Source organism: Schistocerca cancellata, chromosome 6 (genome assembly GCF_023864275.1).
Source record: "Schistocerca cancellata isolate TAMUIC-IGC-003103 chromosome 6, iqSchCanc2.1, whole genome shotgun sequence".
NCBI classification, from domain to species: domain Eukaryota; kingdom Metazoa; phylum Arthropoda; class Insecta; order Orthoptera; family Acrididae; genus Schistocerca; species Schistocerca cancellata.
In genome coordinates this window covers 32984350-32997026 of record NC_064631.1, presented here as the reverse complement: position 1 = coordinate 32997026, position 12677 = coordinate 32984350, and the positions used below count along the sequence as shown (strand labels likewise).

At 43.9% G+C, this 12677-nt stretch overlaps 1 protein-coding gene and 1 non-coding gene across 2 annotated transcripts in view; one reads left to right on the top strand and one right to left on the bottom strand.

Annotated features, from left to right (window-relative positions):
• The window catches only part of LOC126191281 (protein VAC14 homolog), a 170540-nt gene that overhangs the window by 65645 nt on the left and 92218 nt on the right, over nucleotides 1–12677 (bottom strand). The window contains exon 9 of the mRNA XM_049932089.1: nucleotides 5744–5870. Within this exon, the coding sequence (XP_049788046.1) occupies nucleotides 5744–5870 (127 nt within the window). The remainder of the gene's footprint in view (nucleotides 1–5743; nucleotides 5871–12677) is intronic.
• Nucleotides 10714–10788, top strand: Trnat-ugu (transfer RNA threonine (anticodon UGU)). Its single transcript has one exon. It is a non-coding gene; the product is annotated as a tRNA-Thr (tRNA).

The following is a 12677-nucleotide window of genomic DNA, read 5'->3' as shown; positions in this document are numbered from 1 at the left end:
CTTTTAAGAATTCCTGAAGGAAACAGGGCAGGTGGCCACAGAAGCCCCACGTGTAAAGAGTACGGAGGATACCAGCTCTCAGGCAGGTGTCGTAGGCCTTCTCCAAATCAAAAAACCTGGCCACAGTCTGGGATTTCTGCAGAAAACCATTCATCACATGCGTGGACACAGTAACGAGATGGTCAACTGCAGAATGCTGCACTCAAATTCCTCACTGTGCACTCACAAGTAAATTGCGAGAATCGAGCCACCATACCAGCCGGGCATGAATCATACGTTCCATCACCTTGCACGGAGGTGGGGCGGTAGCTAGAAGGAAGGTTTTTGTCCTTACTGGGCTTAGGTATAGGTATGATGGTGGCTTCACACCAAAGTCTGGGAAATGTGCCCTCTGCCCAGATGCAGTTGTATGTGTTAAGCAGAAAGTGCTTTCCCGCAAGAGAAAGGTGCTGCAGCATCTGAATGTCGACATCGTCTTGTCCTGGAGCGGAGGATCAGGATGAACTGAGAACATGATCTAGCTCCCTCATAGTAAAGGCGGCATTGTAGCACTCACAATTCTGAGAAGAGAAGGGTGTTGCCTGAGCCTCCTCTGCTTGTTTCTGGTGGAGGAAGGCAGGGTGATAGTGAGAAAAGCTCAAAATGTCTGCAAAATGGCAGCTGAAGGTGTTGGAGATAGCAAGGTCCATGATAACATTGTTTGCTACTGTCAGACTGGAAATTGGCGAATCGATCATAGTCCCAGAGAGCTGTCAGAAGTTGACCCACATGACAGAGGAGGCGGTAACTGTTAAAACAACTTTTGAATGAAATCCAGCTAGCTTTTTTGCTATCCCAAAGAATGCGATGACACTCTGCACGCATCTGTTTATAATGAATGCAGTTTGCTATCGTAGGATGACGGTTAAAAATGCGGAGAACATGTCTCTGTTTGCGAATTGCGTTGTGGCATGCCTCAGTCCACCAAGGGACTGGGACATGGCATGGCAAAGAGAAAGTGCGAGGACTGAAACATTCTGCAGCAATGAGGATAATGTTTCTAAGATATTCGACCTGGCCATCACAACTGGGGAAATCTTTTACTTTGAATATCGCCAGGTAGGAGTAAATCTGCAGTCAGCCCTAGGAAGCTGCCATTTATGTGTGCACGTGCTTGGGATAGGGGTCTGGATAGCACACGGAAAATGGTTGCTCGAGTAGGCATCACAAAGAATGGACCACTCAAGATGATGGGCAAGCTGGGCAGTGCAGAAGCATAGTTCCAAATGGGAATAGGTGTGCGAGGTGTCAGAAAGGAAAGGGTGTGCTCCAGTTCAAGGTGGAAGAGGTTGAGTTGATTAAGATCAGCCAAGAGCGCACCTCTCTGACAGGTTCTGGGAGACCCCCAAAGGGGATGATGTGCATTAAAATCACTGAGTAGCAGAAATGGCGGAGGTAGCTGCCCAGTAAGTTGAAGGAAGTCTGCCCTGGTGACATCGAATGACAGAGGGACATAAATGGTACAGAGGGAGAAAGTCAGGTGGGGAAGGAAAAGACAAACAGCAACAGCTTGAAGATGGGTAGTCAGGGAGATGGGTTGACTATGACTGTCATCTCGTATTAGCAACGTGATGCCCCCCATGAGAAGGAATTCCAACCTCAGGGAGAAGGTCAAAATGAACCGGGAAGAAATGTGAAAGCTCAAAGCGGTCATGAGAGTGCACTTTCGTTTCCCGGAGGCAGAGTACAAGGGGATACTGTGATGCTAAAAGTAAGTGTAAATCCTCTTTGTGGGACCTAAGGCTGTGAATGTTCCATTGGAGGAGACTCATGATGAGGAAGAGATGTAGGGGTGTCACCTCGGTGGCTGCCGGGTAACAGCCTGAGAAGAGTTGTCGCTACAGGGCACAGAAACAGGAGGATCCTGCTCCATGAGGTCCACAGAAGCATTGGCTTGCATGTGCTGTCAGTCTGTGGAGTCCAATGCTGAAAAATTGTTGGTGGTGGGCACTGGTGACATAGAGGCCGGCCGGGCTGAGGTATCATGGGGGCAACACTGCTGAAGAGGATCTTCGAGTTGGCGAAGGAGAAGACCGTTTGCCTTTTGTGGACTTCTTTGAGCCTTTCCGGTTAGAGGAAGACTCGGGTGTCATTTGGTTGGAGGGACATAGAAAGTCTTCAAGACAGTACACTTCCTGTCCTTTCTGGTCTACCGGTTGTGTAGCTGGTGGCTTTGTCCCTTGAGGCGAGAGTTTGATGGCTTGTTGCACAGCTGGACAGGGTGATGGCAATGCTACCTGGACACTGGGCGATTTCACAACCTCAGAGCTGAATTTGAGGTCGCATGTCTATGTGGCCATGTCCTTCATGGAGCGAGGGGTAACAAGAACAGAACTATAGGTGCCAGATAGGAGAATGCAGGGTTTGCAACTAGCCAATAACTTTCGAGTGACTGGATAAGTCACTTTTTCCTTTACCTGGATCTCTTGGACAGCCCGCTCATCAAAATACATGGGACAATCCCGAGAGGAGGCAGCATGGCCGCCATTGCAGTTGATACAGCGGGGAAAGGAGATGGCATGGCCGCCACTGCAGTTGATACAGCAGAGAGGAGGAGGTAGATAATGGCCCTCATGTGCATCCCTACTGGAGGTTACTCATTTGGCTGGGTGTGGCTGAAACGATGAAAAAAAAAAAAAAAAAAAATGGTAGCAGTGCATTGGGTTCAGAATGTATGGCCAGACTCTGATAATTTCATAGCCTGCTTTGATGGTGGACTGGGGCACCACTCTATCAAAGGTGAGGAAGAAAGTATGGGTGGGCACTAAGGAGTGATCTACCTTTTTCACGGCCCAATGGACAGTAGTGGCACCCTGGTCAGAGAGGTAAGACTGGATTTCAGCCTCAGTTAGAATGTCGAGCAGCCTACTGTAAACAACACTATGAGAAAAATTCAAAGTTCTATGAGCCTCAACATGAACAGAATAGCCATAGAGAAGCAAGGTGGCAAGTAGTAGTTGTGGCTGAGAATCAGAAGCAGTCTCCAAAAGTAAAGTGCCATTCCGTAAAGGAGAGCAGGATTTTACGGGGCAGGCAATTGAACCAACACTTTTCTGAATAATAAACAGATTTACCATGGCACAGGACTGTCTGTCTTCAGTATGTGATACCACGAGGAACCATGGTGCAGCGGGAAGGATCTTTGAATCATTAGCCTCATTATGTTTACATTTCATAGACATTGATGGTGAAGATGATAGACTCATTGTGAGAAAATCTCCGATTATTGCCAGCGTCTCCAACGGTGCGCACCTTCCAACTGGGGAACTCCTTCACAAACAGGCGCACCCGCCTTTGGTGATTGTTCAAACCTCAATTCGCACCTCCCGAACACCTGACAGAATGACCAATCGGCAAATTGGAAAGGTGTCAGCTCAGGCAATCACCCCTCCCTGGGCCTGGCCTATAATACGGAGTATGTGCGAAACCTACCTGTCGACCCAGGGCTGGGAATTATGCGTTACCCAGACACCTGTTACGTGTCAGATGCATGGGCCAGCCTTCAGGAGTGCACAGGGAGGAAGAAGAAAAAGAGGAACCTCAAACGCCAAAGCACAGGAACGAGAGGAGAAGGGAAACAAAGAAAGGAAAAGGGAGCGAAAAACAGTAGTGAAACTGTTCTTACATCAGCAACATACAATACAGAACATTCCCAATAACATCCCAGACATGTTCCCCAAGGGAGGGGAAAAAAGAATAGCAAGAGGGGTAGACAAGCAGCATGGAAGGAAAAAGATGCTGCAAAGGCTGACGCCCAGTGATAGTCAAACACGAACCCGCCAAAGAGTGGCAAGTCCCCTGGTGGGGGTGATAGTAAGTGTGGTAACTACAGAAATGGTCAGGGAAGAGCTGGATGGCCATATAATAATTTCCAACTGCTTCATTGTAACAATTGGAAGAAGGGATCAGAGGAAGAATAAACCATGACACCGTTCATGAGACATACTCTGGTTTACTGACGAGTCGAAAATACCTGAAGGCACCAGGCCAGAGTATATGGGTTACAGCTTAGACTATAGATAGCAGTTTCACTAGAAAAGCTGACCACAGTATTCCACATGGAAATATCCACTATCAGAGTGTGAGAATTTGTATAGGTGCTACACGGATCATAGTCTCTGTTTATTCAGACAGTCAAGTAGCCCTGAAATTTTTATCAGCCCCAGCAACAAGATCATGCACAATGCCATGAAGCCCTTGGAGACGAGGGAAATAACAGGCTAAAGCCCGAGGATCCCTGGTCGCTCAGGAATTTGTGGTAAATGAACAAGCTGATAGGCTTGTCAGGATAGGTATGACGACTCCATTTATTGGACTTCAACCTGTCCTAACCATCACAAAGGTAATGATAAAATAAAAGCTGTGTAGCTGGATCAGAAGACAGCACAGAAAATATTCAACTACAATCCAAAAACTAAAAGATGGCATGCTAATGATGCCAAAGCTGTGTTTACAGAGAAGTTCTGTAATCCTGAACTTGTACAGGAAACAGATTAAACTTATAATAGGACTCGACTGGCCTCAGGAACTCTAAGAAACACCTAGACACGATGGGTATAAAGGAAGAAACCCATATGTATAGACTATATGAGGAGGAGGTTGAACCCAAACCACACCAAATCTTCTGGAGACAAAAGACACGAAATATTTGGGTCAGCAGAGCACGAAGAACCGTGTCTAATAAGTAACTAGTAAAGGGTCTCATACTTCTACTCAAGCATACCAATTGGCTTTATTAAAAGCATACCAATTGGCTTTATTAAAATCCCAACAGGGAGTGTAACCGCATAATCAGCTCAGTTCTGGTGTGGGCAACAATGGGTTAAAGCCACTGTTATTTTTGTCTCCCTGTATAAACACTATCAAATCAATGCCCTGTCAACCTAGAAGTTTTAACTGAAGATAACTGAACTGCTTAATTTCAGCATGTAAAAACTGATGTTTCATGTTATAACTGATAACTAAATATGGTGTATCAGTTTGTCTTCATTCTTCCTCCAGGGAACTTCATGTGAGGACAGCAAGGAGTCAGGGCAACTGAAAGGAGTGCACTGTCTTCAGTACATGAGGACAAATGTCTATAACCACAATGGAAGAAAGTAGGGCTGTGACTCCAGATTTGTGTATTTGAGTCAATCTTCCTAATGTGTCTGGAGGAGTTGAAGATGATACCTGAAGGCCCTTGCTGTATCATCATAAAGTAATTGCGTAAAGAGTGGCCAAAACAAAAGCAGTTTATAAAATAATTAAAGTACTTCTACACTTCCTTACAATCCACATCTTGTCACATGGGATTTGCTTCACTTCCCAGCTGAGAAAGAAAACATCAATGAGTTTTTTTTCGAGCTACTGGGAGTGGCCTTGCTTAAAAGCCACTTCAGAATAGTCTTCTCAAGAGATGTTTTTTACAATCTAGGAATTTGTATTACTGTGTCAAAAATTACAGATCAGTCCTCATGTCATATGTCCAGAAAACACGATTTTGGAAGGTGTCTGAACAGAGGGAGATAATTTCATAATATATAAATAAGTAACAGATTTCAGTTTTAACACTTATCTTACCACGTGAGAAATAAAAACCTACCACATCAACATGACAGAGGCCAATACATGTAACTTCATTCAAAAACTATTACCAATAACCAATAAAATAACTTTTAATCTGAAACATATCTATATCTTTTTGTCAGCAAGAATTACTCACCTAATAATGAATGGTCCTCTGTCTTCTAATAGGTGTCTGTCACCATTAAACAATTTCAGTAAATTCACCAAGAACTTTGAAAAGTATGGTTTGTGTAAATGAGTAGTATCACTGGAGTTTTTGGGCACTGAAAGCAAATTTCAACATTGATTTGAAAGGGAGTTTAGGCAAGAATAAAGATACAAATTTCACAAAAAGTATTTCAAATTAATCTATTTATATAATCTGACAATATAAGCACATGCAGACTTACTTTTAAGGCTTCAAAGAGCTACTGTTTGATTCTAAGCTACTGCAGTATATTAAATTATGTATACTTATTTGTTTTATTAAGAACTCTCTGTACTAAATTCAGTTAGTGACTGAGGATTGAAGTGAGGACAAGGGAGGTAGGGAATCAATCATTTTACGTATCTCAATGATCCACACTTTTTTTACCCTGTTCTATTTATTAACTGCTTCTTTTTCCAACAAAAAAATGCTTTGAGTTATGATTGTTCCAAATAGATTTGTCTTGCAGAAAAAACAAGGAGCAACAAATAGATGCATAAATACGATGTCTACCAGTGTCCATTACAAAATACCAACAGCTACACTCACCAGTAGCCTGAATGAGAATTAGTAATTGCAAGATGCAGCAAGTTATATGAAACTGGGAGAGGCAAGAAACAGATCAGGAGAGCAAATGAGGAGGATAGGAATACAGGCTTACAAATAAGCAATGTGCAGTTATTGGTATTTGCACATTGCATATGGGCGTGAGAGAAAGGAGGGCACTAAAAGGGGTATAGAGGGAGATATTTAAAGAGAACAGTACGGAGGAGAGCATATAATGCATAAAGTGAGGAGGATTTCAAAGAGTATAGTGAGACATCTTCCAATGGGCCCATTAATACTCTGCTAAAAAGAATTAGGGTATGACAGGGTATGTTACCAGTTTATACATTCCACAAATTAGCTACACAACAGAACACCATTAAATCCTCATTAATTTACAAAACAAGAACTGAAGTGTCTGAAAGGTGTCAAAAACAAAGTGGAAACAATTATTCGTCCCATCACCCTTTGTGATTTTCATTGGACTTTGAGAGCATGTATGCCCTCCGTGAGCATTTATCACCACCTGACTCTTATGTGGTAGCTCTGGATAAGTTTACAGAGGTCACCCCGTGGTACCTACTCCGACTCTTCAATGAGAGGAGAGTCTGCGGTGGAAAAGAATGACCACAAACATGTATGTCAAGGGTGCCACAGACATGCTCAACAGGATTAAGGTTGAGACTCACCACTGGCCACTCCATTACTTCAGTGTCCAGGCTTCACAAGACACCCTAGTGAAGTCAAACACATGGGCTCTGGATTTATCATGCATGGAAGAGAATTCAGAGACATCACCATATGCAACAGCCACCACATGGTGCAACAGGATCTGTTTAATATACTGCCTGGATGTAAGGCGATCAGGGTCAATGACTATCTGTACAGCTGTCAGGACTGATGCCTCCCCACACCATCACAGAACCTTAGCCGAATTTGTAATTACCTGGCCAACATTTGGCAGGTACCTCTGACCATGTCATCTCCACAAATGCGAACATTGCCATCATTTCAGGTGAAAGGAAATCTGTACTCATCTGTGAATAACATGTTTTGCCAGAGACAAAGCTGCCATTTGATATGGGAATGGCGGAACTGAAGGTGAGCTATGAGATTTTGTCATGTCAAGCGGGATGCTATACCAGCATGTCTGGATCATAAGGTCCTTCCTCACAAACTGTTCCCTGTGATCTGATTGGAGACAGTGGGTCCAGTGACCCTTGTAAGATCATCTTGCAATGCTCTGGTGGTAGCCGTATGATGTTGCAATGCAGAGATGGCCAGATATCACTGTTCACATAGAGCTGTAATGCATCAGCAACCTTGTTCAACTTGCCTTGTGTACTGACTTGTCTCCCTATAGCATGTCCACAACCTATGGGTGACATGGAGATACATTGATATCTGCAGCAACACAACAGAAAGGTCACCCCTCTTGGATCAAGTAGACTGTCGTTGCAACTTGCACTGCGTTAAGGTGTTGCATTGCATATGCTTGGTTGAATACAACATCCATAAATGAAAACTGCTGTCTGTGTACCTCACTAGAGAACAACCTGGGGCACTATTACTCCCTTCTGCAGGATCACCTGATACTGTAATGTGTAAAACAGCTGATAGATGGTGAATAACTTTAGTTGTTGCATACATTGAAAATGAAGATCTCAAACCATGCAATGTGACCACAGGTACTGCCAGCACCAAAATGGATTTAACATACCGGATGTAGATACATATGTTTCCTTTATTCTTTTGAGCAGTGGATAATTAAAGTGACAGGCAGGCAGAGCAGGAAGCTGGTGAGGAGATAGGTGTGGGGAGCGGGAGATAGGAAATGGGACTGGAATAAAAGCATTAGATTATGAAGGGGAGAGAAGGTGGAGGTACTAGCTGAGACTGAAGTTCAGGAATTATGGATCCAAATAATTTGATGGAGAGACAGTTCCACGTATACAATTTTGACAAGCTGGTGTAAGGGTCAGTATTCAGGAGGCACAAGTGATTACACAGTCACTGAAGCTCACCACATTGATCTAATCAGTGTGGTCTCCAATCTGACCCCCCTAGAGGGAGCTGCTCAGCAGGCTTTCCTCTGAACCATCACAGTATCAGCATATTCTTAGCTATAAGTAAGGGATACAATATTACTTGGAGACACTGTATTCTTGTGTTCTCGTCTTCTTTTTAATTTGCCTGCCTTGAATATGGGGAACACCATCCTACATTTTAGCGACACAGTGTGGATTCTGGGCCTCATTTTGATGTCTCGATCGCCTCCACTTGTGGAGCATCGAAACCGGCTTCCGTTTCTCACCCAGTGGACCGAAATCTTCAGAATCCACACAGAGTGTATTCAAGGTTGCCATTGGTTTCAATTTGGAGATGGCTGCTCCTGTGGATCGGCAGTAGGTAGATGGCCACGCGAATTTAGAAAGAAAAGCTATGGTTGTGAATAAGAGCAATGTAAGACAAAGCTGCTTTCACGTTTAGATCTACTTTTAATGGGAGTATGACATACTGATGACAAGATTAAAATTAGATGTGCTGGTGTATAATGTATTGCGAATACATAGAAAGAAAGATCCTTTATTGTATGATTATATGATAGCGGAACAAACACTGGTAGCAGTTACTTCTGTAAAATATCTGGGAGTATGCATGCGGAACGATTTGAAGTGGAATGATCATATAAAATTAATTGTTGGTAAGGCGGGTACCAGGTTGAGATTCATTGGGAGAGTCCTTAGAAAATGCAGTCCCTCAACAAAGGAGGTGGCTTACAAAACACTCGTTCGACCTATACTTGAGTATTGCTCATCAGTGTGGGATCTGTACCAGGTCGGGTTGACGGAGGAGATAGAGAAGATCCAAAGAAGAGTGGCACGTTTCGTCACAGGGTTATTTGGTAACCGTGATAGCGTTATGGAGATGTTTAGCAAACTCAAGTGGCAGACTCTGCAAGAGAGGCGCTCTGCATCGCGGTGTAGCTCGCTCGCCAGGTTTCGAGAGGGTGCATTTGTGGATGAGGTATCAAATATATTGCTCCCCCCTACTTATACCTCCAGAGGAGATCACGAATGTAAAATTAGAGAGATTCGAGCGCGCATGGAGGCTTTCAGACAGTCGTTCTTCCCGCGAACCATACGCAACTGGAACAGAAAAGGGAGGTAACGACAGTGGCACGTAAAGTGCCCTCCACCACATACCGTTGGGTGGCTTGCGGAGTATAAATGTAGATGTAGATGTCCATGTGACATGTCTTTCACCTGGTATTTAAATCCCATGGCAACAAGTAGGAGCTGAGAGATGCAAAAGAATTCATTCATTCATTTATTTATTTATTCATTCACTCACATGTCATGTTCTGTAAATCCCCTCATGAGGGAGACCCTTCAGGGATGTGGAACAACCAGGAGGTTTTGAATTTCAGGTGACTTGTGGAATGTTGCTTTGAGAGGGGTAGAAGGGATTTTGGGAATTCACAGCTTGGGACTCACCAGAAATCAGATGGAATTGCTTCAACCCAAGTTAAAATATTCTAGCCTACCACACCATTGTCATATACTGTTACTTTTGTGATGTCATCAGTTGGGCAACAAGGGATCAACTGTATCTTACATGATGCACAATGAGGAACTTTTTATCAGGCATTAGTAGTGGATGCTTATTCCCAGGACTGAGTGAGGCAATGCAATGGTTGGCATACTGGACTTGCGTTTGGGAGGATGATGATTCAAATCACGTCCAACCATTCAGATTTAGGTCTTGCATGATTTCCATAAACTGCTACAGGCAAATGCCAGGATATTCCTTTGAAAAGGACATGGCTGACATCCTTCCCCATCCTTTCATAATACGAGCTTGCTCTCATAATTGCACTGTTGACAGGATAACAAGCTCTAATCCTCCTTACCAGCCTCAGCAAGAGAGATGAGGTATTTTATTTAAAGACACTGAGCCTCGAGTTGGGAGGAATGGTGTTCAGACCCCTGCCTAGCCATCCAAGATTTCCCTAAAACTAATTAAAGTGAATGATGGGATGGTGCCTTCAAAAAGGCTGTGGCTTATTTCCTTCACCATCCTTGGGCAATCCAAGTTTCTGTTTTGGCTCTAATGGCTCTATATATGACGGTAATATCTGTTCCCGAAAGAACAGTTACAGTGGATGATCATGCAGCTTTGCTAGAAATGAAATGATAATTAAATGGACACCCTAGCTGCAAACAGGCATTGATGTACTTCATTGGGGACATGCTGAAAATGTGTGCCCCGACCGGGACTCGAACTCGGGATCTCCTGCTTACATGGTTGGGAATGTGGATCTCACGGGGAGCGTGCAAGGGATAAGTCCCTGCAGATGCACTATCCTCTGTGCCCGCGGTGGCTCAGATGGATAGAGCATCTGCCATGTAAGCAGGAGATCCCGGGTTCGAGTCCCGGTCGGGGCCCACATTTTCAGCATGTCCCCCAATGAAGTACATCAATGCCTGTTTGCAGCTAGGGTGTCCATTTAATTATCATTTCATTTCTAATGGCTCTTTTGTCAAGGGGGAATTAAATACTTTTCTCCTTCCTTCTCCTAGTCTCAGTACAGTGACTGGAGATGGGACTTTTCTGAAGGCCCAATACCCATGAATGGATAAAAATACAAGATCTTCCAGTAAGAGATTTGTGCACAACTATACGAAGTCCTATTCTAGTCCAGCTGAAATCAAACAGGCTCTGTAGAACCACAACTTACCCACCCCAGACCCCAATCATCAATACATTTTTAAGATAGTGGGAGCTGTGAATGCTCTCATCTACAGAAATTTCAGTTGTGGATACCAAGGCATTTCTAGACAAAGGTAGGGATCCATAAATTTACTTATTCTTTAACACTGAGGATGGTATCACCAAGTTGTGATTTGGCTTTAAATGAATCATGATGTGCAAAAAGTAGTTCCAGCCCTCTTAACATTAACTGCAACTGCAGTTTGTGTGTGTGTGTGTGTGTGTGTGTGTGTGTGTGTGTGTGATGGGCACTCAACGGTGAGGTCATCAGTGCCCTTACACTCATGAAAACAAACAAATGTGGACAAGAATTAGAAGTGTTGTACATGCACACACTTGAAATGACCACACAGTCATTCTGCATCACATGCACTCTCACGTGTACTAAAACCAATTACGAGGGAAGGGAGCTAATCAAGAAATTAAAACACAGAGAAAACAAAACACAGAGAAAACAAAACACAGAGGAAAAAAAACACAGAAGAACTAAATGAAAAGCTCAGGGAAATGTGACTGGCTGACCAGTTACAAAAAACTATGGTGAGCCAGCCACACTTTGACACATTAAGAATGTCTCCATAAAATCTTGTTAAAGACATTGGACAATTCACAAGACTTAAAAACTCTAACCACATTCATTTGATCATTACACTGCAGTCTGCTGGTTGGCAAATAAAATGCAGACCAACAAAATATGGTGCACCAAGATCTGCATTCCACAAGCACCACAAATTTGAGGGTTCTCTTGCTAGAGTAAGAATCTGTGTGTCATAGGGCTGTGGTCTATGTGAAGATGAGTAAGAAGGACCTCATTCCACCGATGTGGCTGGAAGGAAGTACTCTACAGCCGAGATGTGGGCTTGTTGACACGGAGCTTGTTATCTGTCACTGGCAGCCACTTTCCCCATCAACACATGACTTTGTGCCTCAACAGCAAGGTGATAGCGTGCAGGGGGATAGCACACTGAAATACCAGAGGATCACTACACACCTCATTGGCTGTTCAATCTGCTCTTTCATTCCCCGCACTTCCAGTGTGCCCAGGTACCCAGCAGAAAGACGCCTTCTTCCCCAGTCGTCATAGTTGTAGGAGGGCATCCTGGATATTCTGGGTTACTGTATCTGCTGGGTAGAAATGTTGGATAGAGTAAATGGTGTTCAGAGAATCTGAGCAAATGAGAAAGCTAACGCTGGGAGAACATCTCATCTGCTCCAGTGCTTGCAAGATTGTATATAATTCTGCATTGAAGATGGTAAATTCTGGAGTCAGTCTGACCTCGTGGACACTATCCGGGAAAATGACAGAGCAACCAACAGAGACCCCCTGCTTAGACCTATCTGTAAAAACAGCTACATAGCTGTGGTACTCAGATAAAATATCAGAGAATATTGCATTAAAAACAGAAGCAGGAGTGCTCTCTCTCCTGTACCGCATCAAATCTAAAATCACTCTGGGCATCTCCAGTAAGCAGGGTGGCAGACTGTTAAAACCCGGATTTGGAGTTGTACTGGCTCCACACCAAGTGAATCCATCACACACTGCACGCAGATCCCACACAGCACT